Source organism: Bos indicus, chromosome 3, assembly GCF_029378745.1.
Source record: "Bos indicus isolate NIAB-ARS_2022 breed Sahiwal x Tharparkar chromosome 3, NIAB-ARS_B.indTharparkar_mat_pri_1.0, whole genome shotgun sequence".
Classification (NCBI taxonomy): Eukaryota; Metazoa; Chordata; class Mammalia; order Artiodactyla; family Bovidae; genus Bos; species Bos indicus.
In genome coordinates this window covers 1,676,540-1,700,669 of record NC_091762.1, presented here as the reverse complement: position 1 = coordinate 1,700,669, position 24,130 = coordinate 1,676,540, and the positions used below count along the sequence as shown (strand labels likewise).

General features: G+C 43.7%; 2 protein-coding genes across 3 annotated transcripts in view; one reads left to right on the top strand and one right to left on the bottom strand.

Annotated features, from left to right (window-relative positions):
* The window catches only part of GPA33 (glycoprotein A33), a 55,814-nt gene extending 53,237 nt beyond the window's left edge, over positions 1-2,577 (bottom strand). Inside the window, exon 1 of the mRNA XM_070782448.1 lies at positions 2,391-2,577. Within this exon, the coding sequence (XP_070638549.1) occupies positions 2,391-2,433 (43 nt within the window). The 5' untranslated portion in view covers positions 2,434-2,577. The remainder of the gene's footprint in view (positions 1-2,390) is intronic.
* Positions 2,578-5,064: 2,487 nt separating this feature from the next.
* STYXL2 (serine/threonine/tyrosine interacting like 2) overlaps positions 5,065-24,130 on the top strand; it is a 67,588-nt gene continuing 48,522 nt past the window's right edge. The window contains exons 1-2 of one of the 2 annotated variants that reach the window (XM_019986465.2): positions 5,065-5,202; positions 5,889-6,014. In XM_019986465.2, the coding sequence (XP_019842024.2) occupies positions 5,905-6,014 (110 nt within the window). In that variant the 5' untranslated portion in view covers positions 5,065-5,202; positions 5,889-5,904. Of the gene's footprint in view, positions 5,203-5,888; positions 6,015-18,918; positions 20,040-24,130 lie in introns of those variants that run through there. The other variant, XM_019986470.2, reaches the window with a different exon arrangement.

Sequence of the window (24,130 nt, the reverse complement as noted above, 5' to 3'; positions counted from 1 at the left end):
CTTGAAGCACGTCATTCGGGTCTGGATGTGATGGCTGAGACAGATTCCCTGATGACTGCAATTCATTCCAGGCCCCTCACTCCTGCGTTTCCTGTACAAACTATGTGTTTGGTAAAGAGCTGTTTGGATGAAAGAATGAACCAAGTAGGCCCTCTAGCCTGATGACGAGGGCCCCTCTGCCCCACAGAGATGGGCCTTCTGGCAGGGCCTCCGAGTTTGACCAGACCTTCCCGAGCAACCAACAGCTTCAAGATTGCGTTTGGAGAGATGGGGAAAGAAGGGGAACCTGGGGAAACCTGGGGACCTGGGAGAACCACCCTGGGCTGGCAGGCCAACTGGTTTGGAGCTTGCCTCTAGAAGCGGAAAAGTGAGCCCTAAATCAAACCCTGTTCCATTCCACTTCCCAGGCCTTAGGGCTCCCAAGTTTCCTGGCAGAACTCTTCACCTCCCCCTGTAACTGCGCAGGACCCTATGGGACTGCCCAGGACAGTTCCTTCTCTGCATGTCCTCCGCCTGCCCCTTGTTTGTGGAAAAGCTGTGGTCTCCCAGGCCTACCCTGAGTCATAAAAGTCTGAATCAAGAGTGAATGCAAAAGTAGCAGTTGGACCAGGAAAACTGGTAAGAATATAAACAGTAAATTAGCCATACAGCAGTCACAGAATGTTTAGCTCCTCCCTGAAGAACCTAGACAGCACTACCTGATCCACATTTCCTGGGTTGTTTTAGAGTTACTGAAACCCCTACCAAATGGAAGGAAGTACTTTATGACCGTGAACATGCAGCCTCCAGAGCTACTGGAGCCTGAGAGTGATGTTAACCGCTGTGACACCACCCTGTTACCTCACCACCAACCGAACAGAAAATTGCGCACAAGCTGATCACACATCCTGTGACTCTCCTTCCTCACCTGCTCCTTTAAAAATGCTTTCTTGAAACCCATTGGGGAGTTTACGTCTTTTGAGCGTGAGCCACCCCTTCTCCTATTATGGCCCTTGCAGTGAAACTTTCTCTTCCACACTCCAGTATTTCAGTTTATTTAGCCTCATTGTACACGGGGCACATGAACTTGAATTCAACAACACACCCTAGTCTTGCTAGATCCCTGAAGCCCACAATAATTTCTAAATTGCAAGCTAATACAGAGAAAGACGAATACTGTATGATATCACATGTGGAATCTAAAAAATGCTGCAAACAGATGAATAAAATGAAAAAACAAAAGCAGATTCATGGATATAAAGAACAAACTAGTGGTTACCAGTGGGGAGAGGGAAGACAGGAGCGGCAAGATAGGAGTAGGAGAAGAAAGGGTTATTGTGGGATTATATAAAATCATGTATGTGAAATATTTGACAATTGTAAACACTACAGAATTTAAAGAATCTTTCATTCAAAGAAAAATAATATTTTTAGTTTTAAAATATGGCCAAATTTTAAGATAAATAAATAAATTGCAAGCTGATGAGATTCTCAGCATGGTCAACTCCTAAAATTCCCCCAACCCTTATCTCTCAAATTCCTTGCTCATTCTACTTTCTGTCAGTTCCCAGGAGTCTGATGCCAAGACCTCCATCCTAACCAGTAGACCTTCCATGGATCCTCACACAGTGGCTTTGCTATTTAGCACCTGATTTGGAGTCTACCATTATATTAATGAACGTCTGATTTTTATTATGTGGAGTTTCCCCATGTTCTGCGTTTTCAACGACCAGAGTACAAAGAGAGCTAAAGAGCTTTGACCTTTGGAAAGAGCCTTTCTAATTGGTTGTTTTTCTCTTTGTTTTTGCTTAGTCTTCTCTCGCCCTGTAAACGATATTGGGTGAGTAGTAGTGTCTCTCTGCTAGTTTCCATATACATGATACAGATGTTACCATTTTCTCTGGTTTTAAGGCAATGGTTAAAATCTCACGTATTGGTGGTTTAGTCGCTAAGTTGTGTCTGACTCTTGCAACCCCATGGGCTGTAGCCTGCCAGGGTCCTCGGCCCATGGGATTTCCCAGGCAAGATTCCTGGAGTGGGTTGCCATTTCCTCCTCTAAAATCTCAGGTAGTGAACAAAATTCCTGGATCCACACATCCTGGCCTTTCTGGGGTTTATTGTCCTAATTTCCAGATTTTATTAATATATTTGATCCGATGATTTGACTTAGAATCAGAAAATATAGTTTTGAGAGTCTTATGAATTCTTCATTCCAGAAATGGGCTCAAATTTTATTTACTAATATGAGAATTAAACATTTCTGATTCTGGCCTGGAACCTGCTTTTTCAACAACTCAACATGTCATTCTGCCCAGAGGGAAAACACTGTGTCATTTGAGGCCCTCTCTGGGGCTGTCTGGGAGACCCTCAGCATTCAGCCCCTATCTTGCCCACCCCTGGGCACCACTCACCTGCACAAAGCACCCACAGCACAGGCTGTATCTTCCCCTCCATGGTCTGGCTCCCTGTCTGCCCCACGTCCAGCCTGGCACTGGTGGTCTCCTGTCTTGAATCAGTCTGGGCTGACTGGTTAAAGCTACAGTGGCCTCTGGCCCAACCCAGCCCAGCCTTCGGTCAGTCCTCCAGTTTCTCCCTTCCTCTACCTCTGCCCAGCCTGGCCCCCATGCCCCACCCCACAGCTAGACTGACAGGTGAGCTCACCTGTGGGACTAGACTCCAGCTCCACCCACTCCACCAAAGGCCCCAACAGGAACCTCTTTCAGCTCGTCAGTTCCTTCCCCTGCCTTCTCTCCATTTAGCAGGTGAGCAAAGTCCTGGGCTTCTCACTATAATGCAGGTTTACCTATATGAGATAGGAAGTTGCCACCTGTAATATAAAGGGAAACTATCTCAGAGGAAGGGTTTCAAAGTCAATAAAAGAAGGGTGTTGGCCACAATTGCCGAAACACTGCAAGACATATTATGATCTGTTCCTCTGCTTCCCTTCCTTGTCATTTCCCCCTACCCCACACCATGCTAGAGACACAGTCATGAGGAAGACCAGAAGTCTCTATCCCAGAGAACTGCTAATCTGACTGAGGAGGAAAATAGTATACAATCAAACAAGACAGCCAGAAATACCATGACCAATTCATCCAGTTTGCTTGGAGTTGCTCCACTGTTAAAACAGAGGGCCCTATGTCCCAGGAATGTCTCTGTCTTAGGGAAACTGAGATGGTTGGTCACCCCACTTAAAGATCACCAGTGCTATGGGGAGCATGACTTGGAAAAAGACGTAGGTAATAAAACTGTGGCCGTGGGAGGACCCACCTTGGACTGGGTGGTCAGAACGCAGTGGAAAAATTAGTACTTTGATTTTCTATGTTACAGATAGGTATCTCTGTCTCAAAGAAGTTAATGGGTTATCTATGGTCACACAGCCAGCAAGTAGTCTTCTGATTTTCAGTCCACTCTGCTAGTGATCCCGATGTCACCGTCTGTGAGTTCGGGATGGTGACTAAGGTTATAAAGAAAACAGAGGCCCTCTGCCATCCTCTCCTCCTGAGTGGTCCCGTCTATCTGCAGCCACTTTTTGGTGTATTCGCTCTCCCTTTTCTCTCTCTCCCCTCCCCTCCACCATCTGCTTCCTTATGCTGGCGGTCTGTCCACCTGATGCCCCTCTTCAGCCCCCTGCCTGATTTCCACCCCACTCTCCATCCCTCCCTCCTTCATCTCACCTCTCTCTCATACTACTTTTCATCTTCACGGAGCCTTGAAGTCTGGAGGTACATTGAACCCCCATGGTTACTCAGTTGTGGTCCTTCTTCCATTCTTCAGCAGCCACTCACCGAGCCCCTATTTTGATGCCCAGGACAGTGGTTTGGCAACTGGTCAGTGGTGATGCCATGTGCTTCTCCAGAGATGCCTTCCTGAACCACTCTATCCAAAGACGCTCCCATCCCAGCTTTGCCAAGTCTCTGCACTCAACCTTGTTTTCTTTCTTCAAAGCTCTAATCACTATGTGAAATTAATTTTTGCTACCCTAAAACTTTTTCCATGTCGTCCCCTCTGGAAATCCTCCCCTCACCATATCTGCTGTTGTAATGCAATATGTGCTTTAAAGCCCAGTTCACGTATTTGTTCTTTCGTGAAGCCATTCCTGACTTCTTCAGTCAGAAGGGCTCTCTCCCTCATTTGAACTCACACAGCACTCCGGATCTCTCTTAGGATACTAACTAACTACATTCTGCCTTGAGCTTGAGCTATATTTGGTCTGTGTCTCATCCCTCCTAATAAACTATGAGGTCATTCATTCGTTTGGCCAATTGTTAATGATACTATGCCCCAGGCATTATTCCACCTAGCTGGGAGGAAACACCATTTAAGTGTCTTACTTTGGTCACATCAGAGCTGGATGCATAGTGGATATCAGTACATATTTGTGAATGGGTACACAAATGGGCAGATGGCTGGACGAAGGGATAGGGGTCATTACAGAATGTACGGGCTTGGGGAATGAACTATTGGGTTACTGGGCTTTGTTTTGATTGTAATGTTGGTGGGTGGAGTAGGATGGATTATGAACTCATTTGAAGTTCATGAAGCTCAAGGGGTGTTTATATCACCCAGGGATGATATGGGCTGAGTGTGGGACGGGGTTATGGAAGGCGTGCACGACTGCCCAGTTCACTATCCAGAGTCATATTTCTGCAAAGAAATGGAGTCCTGGCCACAGGCAGTTAGTACCCCTTAGTCTCACCACGGTGCTCTCCCAACATCTATCAGAGGATCCTCCCCATTCTATATATCTGCTGACAGAGGGTTAAAGTACAGTTTACTTCATTCTTTCAGATCCTTGGCTTTAGATTATCTTCTGGAAGCACTCTGCATAGGCAGCCCCAGGCAGGGAGGTATGGAGAGAGAGCCTAAAGTAAACCTGTTCTTGAGGCCGCTCTGTGAAGCGTGAACTTCTCCCAATTCTGCGGCTCAGGGTCAGTTTCCAAAGAAGCAGCCAGGAGGGAAAGAGTTAAGTGGGGCCCACATTTGGGTCTGAGTCCTGAGCCTGCATGCCTTCCTCTCAGAGATCTGCCAGGCTGAGGGGCCAGAGGCTAAATTTAGCAGGCAGCTAAGGTTTCCTGTGAACAGCTGTCCTGCCCCTCAGAGAAGGAGACTGGAGAGAGGAGGGAGGTCCCTCTCACTGGTCGGAGTCTCTGGCCATTTTGTCTGGGCCCCTCAGCCTCTGGGTGGCTGCCCTCTTGGTGTGGAGATACAGGCAGATCAGCGGTGAGTGTTCTCCCTTCACTTTGTCCTGTGAGCCCAGGACTTACAACCAAAAGGGCAGCAGCTCTTCCCTGAGTGTCAGGGCCTAGCCTCATCTGGGACCAGCTCCTGGGGGGTCTCATGTTCTTTAATAAGCTGTGGGATGGCTCCTGAATCAAAGGCAGTGGCTCCTGTGGCCTTGGTTAGAGTCGCTGAAGAAGGTACCTTCCCAGTAGAGACAAAAGATGTGTGTGTGAGAGAGGGAGAGAGAGAGAGTGTGTGTGTTCAGAGAAAGTTCAGAGAGAAGGTTCAGAGAAGGACCTCTCTGGTCTGGGGAATACACATATGTTCAGCGTAAGCTATAGTTAAGGCAAACTTTGGACTCCCCTCACTGCTTTCTTGCTGGCACCTGTGGAAGGAGCCAAGGTATCACTTCTTAAATTTCATGACTCCAAGGTGGACTAGGTGGATTGCTTACATGGCCAGCCAAGTGTGCGTTTTGGTGTCCTGATAACAGTAGCTGAATCAAGTCTGACTGGGTTTTCCTCATGAGTTGTTTTCCCCATGAGTTGTTTTCCCACCAGGCGATTAACATGTGGTGACTTTCCCATCCCTAGTTCCATTGAGGTGACATCACCAACACACCTCTCACCCCCACAAAACCTCCAGAACTAGCTTTTCTAACTGCCTTATTCATGCTAAACCTACAGAGGCTGACGGGCTGTCATGGCAACCAGTGGGGACCCAGAAGAGGAGCAGGTGGTCCCGAGTGAAGAGGATGAAGCCAACGTGAGGGCTGTACAGGCCCGGTACCTCCGGAGCCCCTCCCCCAGCCAGTAAGTGTGCGATTGCTGAGTGTGGGCCTCCCTCCAGCCGTAATGGGAGTGTGCTAGGGAGCGTGACGACGAGTGGACCCCAGGGAGCCTACAGCCACAGCCTTAAGTTCATTCATTCAGCAAACATCGTTTGCAAATTTTTTATGTGTTATATTTCATGGAAGAAAAAACTTGCAAACAGATACATTGCAACACGGCATGGTAAGTGCTAGAATTAGCATGCTTAGGGTCTAGTTGATGTGGGGAAGGAAAGGATCACCTGGGCTTGGAAGGTTCATAGGAGGCTTCCTAGAGGAGATGATGTTGGACTTGAACCTCAAAGGGTGAGTAGAAATTTGGCAGGTGTCCCTGGATTACAGTTCTTTTTTCCCTAGGAGGGAAATAAGGCTGGAATGGGGATGATAGACCATAGATCATAGATAAGAGAAGGCATCAAGACAGGAAGACGCCCTTAAGACATCAAATTCTAGCACTAAGGTAATTTTGTATCTGTGATCAGGCTGTGTCTTTCCACTGGGAAGTGTGCTTCCTGGAGGGTTTTCTTTATTTTGCGACAATTAATTCTAAAGTTTCTTTTATATAAAATCATTGGGGATATATGATGATGTAGAATGAAAAATTTGCATACAAATTTTAAGAAAAACCATAAAGCAACAAAGAAATAGTTAATTGCTTGCTAAAGCAGTCATGTGTATGCCTTTTCTTTTTTCTTTTGCTACAAATAATAGTAGGGGACCTGACTTCTAATCTTAACTCTGTCACCAAATTTTAAGTGAAGAATCACTTTAATTCTTGAGCCTATGTCTCCTTATCAAGAAAAAGGGAAGAAAAGACTTAGAATATTTCAAGGTAAATTCACATCAGAGCATCTCTGATGCTGCTTGACTTTCCTTTTCCTCGGGCCTCTTGGGGTCTTGTTGGCTCTGGCTTCTCGGGGCTCAACAGGCTTCCCCTTTGGAGTGAGATGGGAGCAAATGTAGGTGCTCATCACCATAGTGGGCCAGACCACATTGGCCAGATGGAGCTTCAGGGATTTTCCCTTAAAGTTCAGGCTTATGTTCCCACTTAGAAAAACTGTCAGGATTGAGAGATTTAAAATACAGCCCTCCCCTCTCTATGCCACCAGACAAGGCATAGGTAGTTTTATGTGTGGTTAGGGTAAGTGATGGCTTCGTGTAGCAGTTGGAGTAATGACAGCTGTTACAGCAAATGGATGTTTTTTTCTCACTCAGGTGTGTTTCAGAACAGGTACCTGAGCAGTGATTCAGGAACTGAGGCTCCTTTTGTCTTGTAGATCCTCCACTGTAAGCCCTGACTTCCAAAGTGACTGTGTTCATCAGTCTTGAGACAAAATGGAGAATCTCTCAGGAGGGTTTTATGGGCCAGGCCTGGAAATGGCCATTTTGCTTCCACTCATACTGGCTTCCCTGGTAGCTCAGCTGGTAAAGGATTAGCCTGCAGTGCAGGAGACCTGGTTTGATTCCTGGGTAGGGAAGATCCCCTGGAGAAGGGATAGGCTATCTACTCCAGTATTCCTGGGCTTCCGTGGTGGCTCAGATGGTAAAGAATCTGCCTGCAATGCTGGAGACCTGGGTTCAATCCCTGAGTTGGGACGATCCCCTGGAGAAAGGCATGGCAACTACTCTAGTATTCTTGCCTGGCAAATCCCCATGGACAGAGGAGGCTGGTGGGCTGCAGTCCATGGGGTCGCACAGAGTTGGACACAACTGAGCGACTAAGCACTGCTGCTGCTGCTAAGTTGCTTCAGTCATGTCCGACTCTGTGCGACCCCATAGACAGCAGCCCACCAGGCTCCTCTGTCCCTGGGATTCTCCAGGCAAGAACACTGGAGTGGGTTGCCATTTCCTTCTCCGATGCATGCATGCATGCCAAGTTGCTTCAGTTGTGTCTGACTCTGTGCGATCATATTCCATTGGCTAGAACTCAGCAAGGCCATGCTTTCTTGTAAAGGAACGGTCCATGAACCCAGGAAAAAGAAGTAGGCTCAGCCACTGTAGTCTCTCGAGGCAGTTAATATTCATGTCTCCTTTTTCACACTCTTAGACCACACTTACTGCCTTCCCGGGGAAACAGCCTGAAATCCCATTTACCAATTGCTGCAAAGTTCAAAGGCTGGGTTCTCTGGAAAGTATGCCCTGTCCGGGGCTGAATGCAGCTCCTCATGATCTGACCAGGATAACAGCCCCTGGCCCTACCAAAAAAAAAAAAAAACCTTCCATCTAATGAAAGGAGGAGTAGGGGACACAGCAGCCATCAGTCCTTACAAATAATGACCCTGTTGAGTGTGGCTTTGCCCCAGAAGTGGAGAGATCTCCTAGGTGTGACCTTGATGTGGCTCTCAGGGTGGCACTCTTGATCTGTTGTTCTCTGCGGCTTCTAGCTCCATCCCCTGGGCCTTTTTCCTTGTCTGTTATCCTCCACAGCCACATCTGAAGTGAAGCTGAAGAGGGTCTCTTCCTTGAGCACTGCGTAACTTTTGCAGACTTGTCCTGCTTATGGAAACTTGGAGGTCCAAGGGCTGTTTTAAGGCTTATACCACCCAAAGGCCTTTTAAGAGTCATGACTTCTTAGAAAATGTTATCCCTTCAAAAGTTTAATTGGTTTCTGATTTACAGAAACCGGACAACTCCATGTGCCAGAAATCACACCCATAGTTCTTTCTTAGATATAATTTTCAATCCTAATTTATTTCTCTGATTCCTGGTGTATGTGCTTCACTCTCTCAGCTTAATGACAGATATCTTGAGAGAGTATCTGAAACTTTAAATTTGAGTAGGGAGTTCAGGATCAAAGTTATTTAGAATTTATAAGGATGCAATAATAAAATGTAATCAATCCAAAAGAAGGCAAGAGAAAAAAGAATACAGGAAAAGCATAATTGATAGTAAGAAAATAGTAGGATGGAAGATTTAAACCCAAATATATAAGTAATTATTTAAACATATATAAGCTAAAATACGTCAGCTTCCCTGTTAGCTCAGCTGGTAAAGAATCCGCCTGCAATGCAGGAGACCCCCATTTGATTCCTGGGTCAGGAAGATCCCCCAGAGAAGGGATAGGCTACCCACTCCAGTATTCTTGGGCTTCCCTGGTGGCTCAGATGGTAAAGAATCAGCGTGCAATGCAGGAGACCTGGGTTTGAGCCCTGAGGTGGGAAGATCCCCTGGAGGAAGGCATGGCAACCCACTCCAGTATTCTTGCCTGGAGAATCCCCATGGAAAGAGGAGCCTGGTGGGCTGCAGTCCATGGGGTTGCAAAGAGTCAGACACGACTAAGTGACTAAGCACAGCACAGCAGACTAAATACTTCAATTAAAAAACAAAAATTGGCAGACTCAATTTTTTCACAAGCCTACATACTATTTACAAGAGACACACTCAAAAATAAAGATGTACAAAGGTGAACAAAAGATAGAAAACTTATACTACACTGTTCTGGTTACTATTGTTCATAACTCCAAACCTTAGTGTCATAAAATAACCATTTTATTATGCTCATAATTTGGAATCTGGATAAGGCACAGTAGTGTGGCTTATTTGTTTCAGGATGTCTGGGGCCTCAGCTAAAAAGACTTGGAGACTGGGGATAAATTTGAGCCTGCGGTGATTCAAGAGCTGGGAGCTGGTGTCAGAGAGGCATCACCACACGTTTGGCACTTGAGGTCAAGACCTCAGTTAGGCAATTGGCCTGAATACCTAACATGGTCTTTTCATATGATCTGTCCCTGTGGGTCACTGTGGGTTTTCTCAGAGCCTGGGAGCTGAATTCCAAGACAATAGGACAAAAGTGCATTGATTTTCATGATCTAGCCTCAGAAGTCACAGAGAGGACCACCAAAGTTCAGAGGAGGCAACACGGACTCTACCATTCCATTGAAGGTGTATTAGGGTCACGTTGTAGGGAGAACAAGTGGGATGGGATACATCGTGGCCCTCTTTGGAAAGTACCCACTGCTGTAATTGTGAACACTGGCCAGAAGCAAGCCAGTGAAGTGATTTACCGATAGCAGACAAAGAAAACCTTACCTTAAAGTTTCAGAATAATCAAATTCGCTCTATAATAGGTATATTCATTTAAATTATTAAAATTTCTAGGATCTGATAAAGTAACCTCAAAATACGTAAAGCAAAGAATTGACAGAACTGAAGAAAAAGTAAAATTCACGATCTTAGTCAAATGTACGTTTTAAAAAGCACAATCTCAGCAACTGATAGAATGAGGGGAAAAAGTCAAAAATATAAGAAATGTAAATAAAAAATAAATAAAATTAACCTAATTTGCATTTATAGCCTATATACTCAACAATTGCAAGAGATAGATTCTTATCATGTGCACATGGAATTTTTAACCAAAAAGTTCATACATGCATTGGGTCATATGTATATCAACAAGTTTTTAATGCTTGAAATTATATAAAACATGTTCTCTGATCATTGCAGAGTTAAGCTAGAAATCATTAAAAACAAAATACACAGTAGAAATTTCAAGAGTTAGTATCTAAGAGAATAGCATGGAAGTTCATTGATTTTCATGATCTAGCCTCAGAAAGAAAGTCACATGAGACAAATATTCAAAAGGAGACAACATGAACTCCACCACTCCCCTGGAGAGGCATCAAGGTGACACTTACAAGAGAGCAAGTGGGATGGGATATATTGAAATATATGGATGACAGACATTCAAACTACAACCACAGTTCGATAGTACGATACTCACCAGACTGCCTAAAATTAAACACTGACAATAGCAAATATTAATGAGGATGTGAAGCAAACAAGATGTTCCTGTTCATTGCTGGTAAGAGGGTAAATTAGTACAACCCTTTGGAAAATTGTTTCCTAGAATCTAAACAGGAGAAGGCAATGGCACCCTACTCCAGTACTCTTGCCTGGAGAATCCCATGGACAGAGGAGCCTGGTAGGCTGTAGTCCATGGGTTCGCTAAGAGTCAGACACAACTGAGAAACTTCACTTTCACTTTTCACTTTCATGCATTGGAGAAGGAAATGGCAACCCACTCCAGTGTTCTTGCCTGGAGAATCCCAGGGACAGGGGAGCCTGGTGGGCTGCCATCTATGGGCTCACACAGAGTCGGCCACGACTGAAGCAACTTAGCAGCAGCAGCAGTATCTAAACACATGCATGTCCTACGGCCCAGCAGGCTTATTCCTGATACATACTTAACAGAAGTAAGTATATATGTGCACCAGAAGAGAAGTACTAATACTAGAATGCTTTAGCAGCTAACAGTCATTAAGAATTTGGAATGTTTGAGCAACATGAAGAACTGTCTAATTAATAGTAGGCTAGATAAATAAAGTCTGGTGAATATTTTAAAATACTGACCTAGGTGTTTTATTAAGTGTCTGTCACTTTGGTGTGATTGAGCTTCTGAGGTCATTGGCTGGAGAGGGCTATCAGTGAGTGCCAGGTGTGAAGGCAGAAGGTGGGTCACCGCAGGGAGAGCTGGTTCTGCCGGTTCCAGAGTCTCACATAAAGTGAGCTGGCAGCAGGACACAAACATTGATTAATAGAGACATTCCAGCAGCATCCAGTTCTTAGTCCTTCCAGCTGCCAGTCCCCCTTCTAGACAAAAACAGGCTCAACCCTAAAGCCCCACTTACACATGAAAAGGGCTGAACTCCTGAAAAGTAAGGTCCCACAGAGAGAGCACATTTTCTCTGGGCTCTCAGTGAAGTGAAGTCGCTCAGTCACGTCCAACTCTTTGTGACCCCATGGACTACAGCCCACCAGGCTCCTCTGTCCATGGGATTTCCCAGGCAAGAATACTGGAGTGGGTTGACATTTCCTTCTCCACTGTATACTCCTTAGCAGTTGGTTTTTAGTAGCTGATCCTAAATCAACTAGCCCTTTTCAGAAATGTTCAAGAAAGTGAAACACACAGTGACACTTCACAGGCTATCCCTTCCTGCAATTATTATCATAAAATCTGAGGTATAAATTAGTACAGCTGCACTGACTTTTGAGTCATCATCCAATCAACCCCACTGCACTGTACAGAACCAGGCTTAAACTGCTGCTGCTGCTGCTAAGTCACTTCAGTCGTGTCCAACTCTGTGCGACCCCAAAGACGGCAGCCCACCAGGCTCCCCCGTCCCTGGGATTCTCCAGGCAAGAATACTGGAGTGGGTTGCCATTTCCTTCTCCAATGCATGAAAGAGAAAAGTGAGGGTGAAGTCGCTCAGTCATGTCCGACTCTTAGCGACCCCATGGACTCCTCTGCCCATGGGATTTTCCGGGCAAGAGTACTGGAGTGGGGTGCCATTGCCTTCTCCGAGGCTTAAACTAGCCCAGGTGAATATCTACAGTATCTTTAAAAATGAAAAAGCAACTCACAAACTGGGAGAAAAAAATGAAAATCACATATCTGATAATGAGCTCATATCCAAAATATACATTTAAAAAACTCTCAAAACCCAGTAAAAGAGAAACCACACAATTTTGATTATGGTAATGATCTCACTTATTTGTGTATCAAACTTTACCAGTCTGTACATTTTAAATATGTGCTGTATGTGTAATAATTATACCTTAAGTAAAACTGTGGGCTTTTTAAAGCTATGGAAAGAGAATTATTAATAAAACTCTCTTCTAGAAGCCTATATAGTGATGGGGGAAGAGTGAAAATGGTGTAATTAAGGCCAAAATTAAGGTCAGCTCTGCTCTGCCACTTATTAGCCACAAAAGCTTATATAAATAATGTAGTCATAAAACTGGGATATCAGTTTTACCTAGTGACAGAAATTAAACAATATAGTAAAATATATATTATTTATATTATATATAATATATAACCTACATTATTACAATGTAACATATATCTCCTGCATTAGCAGGTGGATTCTTTACCACTGAGCCACCCAGGAAGCCCATTCTAAGCAATAGATCATCACCCAAGTCTGAGCAATCCTCCCTGTACTTAATAAATGCCTGAAATTCCATCCTCCTTGTTTTATCTCTTTAGCTAAAAGCTTGAGCCTTTTTTAAATTAAGTTATATGTGGAAGAGCAAATATCCCACCAGCAGAGTCCCACTGCTAGTTTCCTAGGGCTTCTGTAACAAATTCCACAAACTGAGTGGCTTAAAAACCACACACACACACACGGCACAAACATATTCTCTCACAGTTTTAAAGGCCAGAAATCTGAGATCCAGGTGCTGGCAGGAACACCCTCCCTCCAAAGAATCCAGGGAAGACTTTGTCCTTGCCTCTCCCTTGCTTCTGTTGGCTCTAGGAGTTTCTTGCTTGTGACAGTGTAGCTCCAACCTCTGCCTCTGTCTTCATATGGTCGTCTTTTCTCTGTCTTCTCTTGTGCCCTTTTTTCACATATAAATTTATTTATTTTTGATCGGAGGATAATTGCTTTACAATGTTGTGTTGGCTTCTGCTATACATCAACATGAGTTAGCCACATGTCTTAGAGGAAACCATAGGCTGTATGCTCTTTGACATACATCACACCAGGGTCCTCTATGACTAAAGTAAGGGAAATTAAAAACAAAAAATGTAACTTACTCAAACTTAAAATCTTTTGCACAGCAAAAGAAATAATAAACAACATTAAAAGACAAACCTCAGAATGGAAGAAAATAAACACAAATGAAACAACAGACAAAAGGATTAATCTCCAGAATATATAAGTAACTCTTACAGCTCTTGTGTTCTTTTTAAGTGACATCTGCCACTGAATTTATGGTCTACCCTAATCCATGAATGGACTTCCCTCATAGCTCAGTTGGTAAAGAATCTGCCTGCAATGCAGGTTGACCCCAGTTTGATTCCTGGGTCAGGAAGATCTGCTGAAGAAGGGATAGGCTACCTACTCCAGTATAGGGCCACCCAAGATGGACGGGTCATGGTGGAGAGTTCTGACAAAATGTGATCCACTAGACAAGGGAATGGAGAAGGCAATGGCACCCCACTCCAGTACTTTGGCCTACAAAATCTCATGGATGGAGGAGCCTGGTGGGTGGCAGTCCATGGGGTCGCTAGAGTCGGACACGACTGAGTGACTTCACTTTCACTTTTCACTTTTCACTTTCATGCATTGGAGAAGGAAATGGCAACCCACTCCAGTGTTCTTGCCTGGAGAATCCCAGGGACGGGGAAGCCAGGTGGGCTGCCGTCTTTGGGGTCACACAGAGTCGGACATGACTGAAGCGACTTAACAGCAGCAGACAAGGGAATGGCAAACCACTTCAGTATTCATGCCTGGAGAACCCCATGAACAGTATGAAAAGGCAAAATACAGGACACTGAAAGATGAACTCCCCAGGTCAGTAGGTGTCCAATATGCTACTGGAGATCAGTGGAGAAATAACTCCAGAAAGAATGAAGAGACAGAGCCAAAGCAAAAACAACACCCAGCTGTGGATGTGACTGGTGATGGAAGCAAGGTCCAATGCTGTAAAGAGCAATATTTCAGAGGAACCTGGAATGTTAGGTCTGTGAATCAAGGCAAATTGGAAATGGTCAAACAGGAGATGGCAAGAGTGAATATTGACATTTTAGGAATCAGCGAACTAAAATGGACTGGAATGGGTGAATTTAACTCAGATGACTACTATACTACTGTGGGCAAGAATGCCTTAGGAGAAATGGAGTAGCCCACATAGTCAACAAAAGAGCCCAAAATGCAGTACTTGGATGCAATCTCAAAAATGACAGAATGATCTCTGTTCATTTTCAAGGCAAACCATTCAATATCACAGTAATCCAAGTCTATGCCCCAACCAGTAATGCTGAAGAAGCTGAAGTTGAATGGTTCTGTGAAGACCTATAAGACCTTCTAGAACTAACACCCAAAAAAAGATGTCCTTTTCATCATAGGGGACTGAAATGCAAAAGTAGGAAGTCAAGAGATACTGGAGTAACAAGCAAATTTTGCCTTGAAGTATAAAATGAAGCAGGGCAAAGGCTAATAGAGTTTTCCCAAGAGAACACATTGGTGATAGCAAAAACTCTCTTCAAACAACACAGGAGAAGACTCTACACGTGGAATCACCAGATGGTCAATACTGAAATCAGATTGATTACATTCTTTGCAGCCAAAGATGGAGAAGCTCTATACAGTCAGCAAAAAGAAGACCGGGAGCTAACTGTGGCTCAAATCATGAACTCCTTATTGACAAATTCAGACTTAAATTGAAGAAAGAAGGGGAAACCACTAGACCTTTCAGGTATGATCTAAATCAAATCCCTTACGATTATACAGTGGAAGTGACAAACAGATTCAAGGGATTATATCTGATAAAGTGCCTGTAAAACTATGGATGGAGGTTTGTGACATTGTATAGGAGGCAGTGATCAAGACCATCCTCAAGAAAAAGAAATGCAAAAAGGCAAAATGGTTGTCTGAGGAGGTCTTACAAATAGCTGAGAAAAGAGGAGAAGCTAAAGGCAAAGGAGAAAAGGAAAGATATAACCATTTGAATGCAGAGTTCCAAAGATTAGCAAGGAGAGATAAGAAAGCCTTCCTCAGTGGTCAGTGCAAAGAAATAGAGGAAAACAACAGAATGGGAAAGAGTAGAGATCTCTCCAAGAAAATTGGAGATACCAAGGGAACATTTTATGAAAAGATGGGCACAATAAAGGACAGAAATGGTATGGACCTAACAGAAGGAGAAGATATTCAGTAAAGAAGATATTTACTTCAAAATACACAGAAGAACTGTATAAAAAAAGACCTTTATGACCTAGATATGCATGATGGTGTGATCACTCACCTAGAGCCAGATATCCTGGAATGTGAAGTCAAGTGGGCCTTAGCAAGCATCACTATGAACAAAGCTAGTGAAGATGATGGAATTCCAGCTGAGCTATTTCAAATCCTAAAAGATGATGCTATGAAAGTGCTGCATTCAATATGTCAGTAAATTTGGAAAACTCAGCAGTGGCCACAGGACTGGAAAAGGTCAGTTTTCATTCGAATCCAAAAAAAAGGCAATGCCAAAGAATGCTCATAGTACCGCACAATTGCACTTATCTCACACACTAGTAAAGTAATGCTTAAAATTCTCCAAGCCAGACTTCAACAGTACATGAACCATGGACTTCCAGATGTTCAAGCTGAATTTAGAAAAGGCAGAGGAACCAGAGATCAAACTGCCAACATCCATTGGAACATTGAAAAAGCAAGAGAGTTCCAGAAAAACAACTACTTCTGCTTCATTGACTACACTAAAGCCTTTGACTGTGTGGATCACAACAAACTCTGGAAAATTCTTAAAGAGATGGGAATACCAGACCACCTTACCTGATTCCTAAGAAATCTGTATGCAGGTCAAGAAGCAACAATTAGAACTGGACATGGAACAACAGACTGGCTCCAAATCAGGAAAGGAGTATGTCAAAGCTGTATATTGTCACCCTGCTTATTTAACTTATATGCAGAGTACATCAGGCAAAATGCTGAGCTAGATGAAACACAAGCTGGAATAAAGATTGCCAGGAGAAATAGCAATAACCTCAGATACGCAGATGACACCACCCTTAAGGGAGAAGGTGAAGAGGAGAAAGAGAAGAGTGAAAAAGTTGTCTTAAAACTCAACATTCAGAAAACTAAGATCATGGTATCAGGTCCCATCACTTCATGGCAAATAGATGGGAAACAGTGGAAACAATGAGAGATCTTATTTTGGGGGGCTCCAAAATCACTGCAGATAGTGACTGCAACCATGAAATTAAAAGATGCTTGCTCCTTGGAAGAAAAGCTATGACCAACCTAGATAGCATATTAAAAAGCACAGACATTACTTTGCCAACAAAAAGTCTGTCTCGTGAAAGCTGTGGTTTTTCCAGTAGTCATGTATGGATGTGAAAGTTGGACTATAAACAAAGCTGAGCACCAAAGAACTGATGCTTTTGAACTGTGGTGTTGGAGAAGACTCTTGAGAGTCCCTTGGACTGCAAGAAGATCCAACCAGTCCATCCTAAAGGAGATCAGTCTTTAATATTCATTGGAAGGACTGATGCTGAAGCTGAAACTCCAATACTTTGGCCACCTGATGCGAAAAACTGACTTATTTGAAAAGACCCTGATGCTGGGAAAGATTGAAGGCAGGAGGAGAAGGGAACGACAGAGATTGGGATAGCTGGATGGCATCACCAACTCAAAGTTTGAGGCTGAGTAAGCTCCAGGAGTTGGTGATGACAGGGAAGCCTGGAGTGTTGCAGTCCATGGGGTCGCAAAGAGTCGGACACAAGTGATCGACTAAACTGAACTGAATCCATGATAGTCTCTTCTCAAGGTTTTTGACTTAACTAATCTGCAACAATCTTTTTTCCAAAAAGGCTTGCATTCGCAGGTTCTGGGAGATGTATCTTTGCTGGGGCCATCATTCAACCCATTGTAACTTTAGATTCAGCCCTGGGGTGATACAACTGTACTCTGTTCTGTGGAACCAGGAGAGAGATTTGCAAAAGTCCACCTAGTGCTGCAAACAGGCATAGCCAACAGGGCAGAGTTCATTCGGGGATGAAGTGATTGCTGTCCCAGCAGGGAGTCATAACATTCCCGGCCTCATCTGCAAATCTCATCCCTGGGTGAGTAAAGGACCTGAGAAAGGGGTGTAGACAGTAGAGAGAGGTGTCAAGTCTTCTATTTTTGCCTGAGTTAGACCCTGACCTCAAACACCTTAAATTCAAATCTAACTGCTGTGTGTCACTTTCTCTGGAGGAAAACCTGTAGCTAGAGAGTCACCTATCTTCCATCTGGGCAAATTTCCTGAGGTAATTCGTGAGTTAACATTAAAATGTAAAACCCCATATCCAGTGGGGCCGCCTGGTGGAGCCTTCACCCATATCCATAACCTCCATCAAACCTCCCCAGTAAACCCCGCAGTTTGAAGTACTGGTGTGCTTGCGATGCAAACCAACCTCCAGACAGGCCGTCCATCACCGGAGGCTGCTGCCCGCCAAGCCTGCCCACACAGAGGGTCTGGAGCCTACGTCTGCTGCTTCTCTTCCTCCTCAGCTATGACCCGTTTTCTCTTCCTTTCCAAATAAAGGATCAGACTTCTTTATCCTTCTATTATTCTAATTTGAATAATGTTTTTCTGTTTTCCTTAATTTTTTCCCAAGTCAAAAATCCATTTCTTGCTCTGACTTCACATCTGATTTTTCAAGCCTTTGCAGTGTTTTGGAACTTCTCACTGATGTGGTCAGGCTGCCTCTCTCGGTGGCATTTTCCCCTTCACTCTCAGCATGGTCCGTAGCTGTGCTTTGCTTGCCCCTCTTATCTTGAGGCCTGCATGTCTGGTGGGTGGGCGTGGGTGGCAAGAGACGGGGGCATGGCACGTCAGGTCTGTGTGTCCTCGTCATGCGTCCTTGGGAAATGGCTCCTCTCACACACCTTTGCTGTTTCATGTATCTTTTCCCATGAAAATTTTTCTGCCATGCCTCTTTCACAAAGCTTGCTAGAAGCAGCTTGCTAAAAATAGATTTGCTTTGGTGACTTCTCTTCTTCCTTGGAGCCTGAACTTTGCCTGTATGGTCACTTTCACTGAAGCTCAGAAATCTGTTCCTTTTTTACAAAAGCCAAATCAAGGAGGACACCCACTCCTGGGCCTCTGCCTCCATTTCATTTCCAAGGGACTCACTGAAAGGAAGTGACCAGCTGTCAGGGGATCTGGGTTGAAGGATCCCAATTTCACTCCATTTCGGGTCTTGACAACCTGGCAACTGATTTAAAGACCTGGCTTACAAACTTTGCCAACTGTAATCCACAGTGGGACATACCATTTACTCACAGCATATGCATATAGGTTTGTGTAAATTTTAAAAAGGTTTCAAAAATTGTATTTATCTTTAAAATGGATGGTACCATTCTCTAGTCTTTTTTTTCTTTTCTTTTCTTTTCCAGATGCTAGGTGCGACCCATTGATTTTATGATACAATAATAGGTCACAGTCTGCAATTTTGAAAAACACCAATTTAAAGAAAGCTGCCCCCATCTCTGCTCTTGGTTAGGAAGTCCATCAAACTCTGCTTTATTATTTATCTTCAATTCACCTTCAAGGCTCTTTAGCTGCTGCTTCCTGATCCTATGATGAGGTGTATATCGATCCTAGAGCCTCTGCTTCCCTGCCAGCCTTTCTGAACAGCCAGCCCTTGCTGCTTTCCAATCACACTGTGTCATCACACTCCATCTCAGGCATGCGGGTGGAAGTACAGACACGGTCATAAATCAAAACCTCTGGAGCCGCTGTCTCACTGACCTTGCAAATATAAACAGGGCCACTTGTCCAGATCTCAGCCTCCTTCCTCCTTTCTTTCTCTGTAGTCCTGCTTCTCAGTAGAAAATAAGAGCAGCTTCACAATGCCGCTGGGACACTTGTTCTCCATTCAGGTCATTTCAAGTCCTAGCCCCACACCTTCTTTAATAGACTCAGTAAACTGTGTCTCCACCAAATAGTCTGAGGACTATTAGGTTTCCATCTCCTCCTCTCATAACAGGTTAACTCATAAAAGCACTTGAAATTTACATCCTTCCTTAACACTGGAGGATGCTGACCTGAGTTTACTGCGGCTTGAATTTTTGCATCAGCAGTCAAAACAGATGCATTTTGGGGTAGGGGAGGGGCATTTGAGCGTAACTTCCCTCTTTTCTCAATCATAAACCTCCAACTTCTCAAAAGTGTATTGGGTTGTCTTCAAATGTGATTTCTCAGATTCACTGACTCATGAGCTGGAGTTCAGTCTTTACCACCAACAAGAATGAAGAATGTTTCTCCACCATTTCTATTTTCAGATTTTAATTTCAAATACTCCCCTATCAAATGTACAGCCTCAGAGTTTAAGTATATTTAGGACAGGCTGTTAGTTCCTGGTATTTGTCATGTGAAATCAAATCCACACACTCTGAAGTCAACATTGTTTAGGGAAAATGCCAGGATCAAAGGCTCGAAGAAAGAGTACCCGGTGGGGATCCCGGGGGACACCACCTGCTGAGCTCCTGACTCGGTCTTTCTGCACACCTGACAGGTGAGGGCTTCTCCTGCATTTCTTTTCAGTTTGTGCCTGTCACCTCCCTGAATGCAGAGCCCTGGAGACCTGCAGAGGAACAAAGGAAACAGATCTCTGGGAGAATGAGGGCCATGCTAGGAGGAAGTCCTTATCATCCCCACAGTAACACGAGAATTCTTGGCTAATTACCCTTTCAAGGTTTTGATTTGATCCCCTTCATCAACTCAAATCTCATTTTAAAATAATACTGACCCTTAAGAAACAAGGTAATTATTTTATTAACAATTCATAAATAAGGGCTTTCCTGATAGCTCAGTGGTAAAGAATTCGCCTGCAGTACAGGAGACACGGGTTCAGTCCCCGGGTCGAGAAGAGCCCCTAGAGAAGGAAACAGCAACCCACTCCAGTATTCTTGCCTGGGAAGTCCCATGGACAGAGGATTCTGGTGAAATATAGTCTGTGGGGTCACAAAGAGTCAACACAGCTAAGTCTGCATGCACTTTATGCATTAATAAATAAAAAAGTAAAACTCCTTTAATAAATATCATTGAAATGGAAATGTGACTCAAATTTATATAAAATTTAAGACTCTGAATCTAGTTTTATGAAATGTTGATATGTTAAAACTGAGACTGCTTATATATTTTGGAGATTAATTCTTTGTTGCTTTGTTTGCAAATATTTTCTCCCATCCTGAGGGTTATTTTTTAACCTTGCTTATGCTTTCCTTTGCTGTGCAAAAACTTTGAAGTTTCTTTAGGTCCCATTTGTTTATTTCTGTTTTTATTTTTATTACTCTAGGAGGTGGGTCAAAAAGGATCTTGCTGTGATTTATATCATACAGTGTTCTGCCCATGTTTTCCTTTAAGAGTTTTATAGTTTCTGGTCTAACATGTAGGTCTTTAATCCATTTTGAGTTTATTTTTATGTATGGTGTTAGGAAGTGTTCTAATTTCATTCCTTTACCTGTAGCTGTCCAGTTTTTGCAGCACGATTTATTGAAGAGGCTGTCTTTTCCCCATTGTATATTCTTGCCTTCTTTGTCAAAGATAAGATGGCCGTAGGTGCATGGGTTTATCTCTGGGCTATCTGTCCTGTTCCATTGGTCTGCATTTCTGTTTTGGTGCCAGTGCCATACTGTCTTGATGACTGTAGCTTTATATTATAGTCTGAAGTCAAGGAGCCTGATTCCTCCAGCTCCAGATGAACCCATTTGCGGGGCAGGGATTTAGATGCAGATGTAGAGAGCAGATGTGGACATACGGGGGGAAGGGAGCCTAGGACAACATTCACACAAACGATTATGTGTAAAACAGATATCTGGTAAGAAGCAGCGGTACAGCACAGGAAGCTCGGCTCTGTGATGACCAGAGGGGTGGGATGTGGGTGGGGTGGGAGGAAGGATCAAGAAGGAAGGGACACAGTACATCAGTTCAGTTCAGTTCAGTTGCTCAGTCGTGTCCGACTCTTTGCGACCCCATGATTCGAAGCACGCCAGGCCTCCCTGTCCATCACCAACTCCCAGACTTCACTCAGACTCACATCCATCGAGTCAGTGATGCCATCCAGCCATCTCATCCTCTGTCGTCCCCTTCTCCTCCTGCCCCCAATCCCTCCCAGCATCAGAGTCTTTTCCAATGAGTCAACTCTTCGCATGAGGTGGTCAAAGTACTGGAGTTTCAGCTTGAGCATCATTCCTTCCAAAGAAATCTCAGGGTTGATCTCCTTCAGAATGGACTGGTTGGATCTGCTTGCAGTCCAAGGGACTCTAAAGAGTCTTCTCCAACACCACAGTTCAAAAGCATCAATTCTTTGGCGCTCAGCCTTCTTCACAGTCCAACTCTCAAATCCATACATGACCACTGGAAAAACCATAGCCTTGACTAGACGGACCTTTGTTGGCAAAGTAATGTCTCTGCTTTTCAGTATGCTATCTAGGTTGGTCATAACTTTTCTTCCAAGGAGTAAACGTCTTTTAATTTCATGGCTGCAGTCACCATCTGCAGTGATTTTTGGACCCCCCAAAAATAAAGTCTGACATTGTTTCCACTGTTTCCCCATCTATTTCCTGTGAACTGATGGGACCAGATGCCATGATCTTCGTTTTCTGAATGTTGAGTTTTAAGACAATGTTTTCACTCTTCTCTTTCACCTTCATCAAGAGGCTTTTGAGTTCCTCTTCACTTTCTGCCATAAGGGTGGTGTCATCTGCATATCTGAGGTTATTGATATTTCTCCTGGCAATCTTGATTCCAGCTTGTGTTTCTGCTAGCCCAACATTTTGCATGATGTACTCTGCATATAAGTTAAATAAGCAGGGTGACAATACACAGCCTTGACATACTCCTTTTCCAATTTGGAACCAGTCTGTTGTTCCATGTCCAGTTCTAACTGTTGCTTCCTGACCTGCATACAGATTTCTCAAGAGGCAGGTCAGGTGGTCTGGTATTCCCAACTCTTGAAGAATTGTCCACAGTTTATTGTGATCCACACAATCAAAGCAGAAATAAATGTTTTTCTGGAACTCTTGCTTTTTCAGTGATCCAGCGGATGTTGACAATTTGATCTCTGGTTCCTCTGCCTTTTCTAAAACCAGTTTGAACATCAGGAAATTCACGGTTCACGTATTGCTGAAGCCTGGCTTGGAGAATTTTGAGCATTACTTGACTAGCGTGTGAGATGAGTGCAATTGTGCAGTAGTTTGAGCATTCTTTGGCATTGCCTTTCTTTGGGATTAGAATAAAAACTGACCTTTTCCAGTCCTGTGGCCAGTGCTGAGTTTTCCAAATTTGCTGGCATATTGAGTGCAGCACTTTCACAGTATCATCTTTCAGGATTTGAAATAGCTCAACTGGGATTCCATCACCCCTACTAGCTTTGTTTGTAGTGATGCTTTCTAAGGCCCACTTGACTTCATATTACAGGATGTCTGGGTCTAGGTAAGTGATCACACCATCGTGATTATCTGGGTCATGAAGATCTTTTTTGTACAGTTGTTCTGTATATTCTTGCCACCTCTTCTTAATATCTTCTGCTTCTGTTAGGTCCATACCATTTCTGTCCTTTATTGAGCCCATCTTTGCATGAAATGTTCCCTTGGTATCTCTAATTTTCTTGAAGAGATCACTAGTCTTTCCCATTCTGTTGTTTTCCTCTATTTCTTTGCATTGATTGCTGAGGAAGGCTTTCTTATCTCTTCTTGCTATTCTTTGAAACTCTGCATTCAGATGCTTATATCTTTCCTTTTCTCCTTTGCTTTTTGCTTCTCTTCTATTCACAGCTATTTGTAAGGCCTCCCCAGACAGCCATTTTGCTGTTTTGCATTTCTTTTCCATGGGGATGGTCTTGATCCTTGTCTCCTGTACAATGTCACGAACCTCAGTCCATATTTCATCAGGCACTCTATCTACCAGATCTAGGCCCCTAAATCTATTTCTCACTTCCACTGTATAATCATAAGGGATTTGATTTAGGTCATACCTGAATGGTCTAGTGGTTTTCCCTACTTTCTTTAATTTCAGTCTGAATTTGGCAATAAGGAGTTCATGATCTGAGCCACAGTCAGCTCCTGGTCTTGTTTTTGTTGACTGTATAGATCTTCTCCATCTTTGGCTGCAAAGTATATAATCAATCTGATTTTGGTATTGGCCATCTGGTGATGTCCATGTGTAGAGTCTTCTCTTGTGTTGTTGGAAGAGGGTGTTTGCTATGACCAGTGCATTTTCTTGGCAAAACTCTATTAGCCTTTGCCCTGCTTCATTCTGTATTCCAAGGCCAAATTTGCCTGTTAACTCCATGTGTTTCTTGACTTCCTACTTTTGCATTCCAGTCCCCTATAATGAAAAGGACATCTTTTTTGGGTGTTAGTTCTAAAAGGTCTTGTAGGTCTTCATAGAACCATTCAACTTCAGCTTCTTCAGTGTTACTGGTTGGGGCATAGACTTGGATTACTGTGATATTGAATGGTTTGCCTTGGAAATGAACAGAGATCATTCTGTCGTTTTTGAGATTGCATCCAAGTACTGCATTTTGAACTCTTTTGTTGACCATGATGGCCACTCCATTTCTTCTGAGGGATTCCTGCCCGCAGTAGTAGATACAATGGTCAT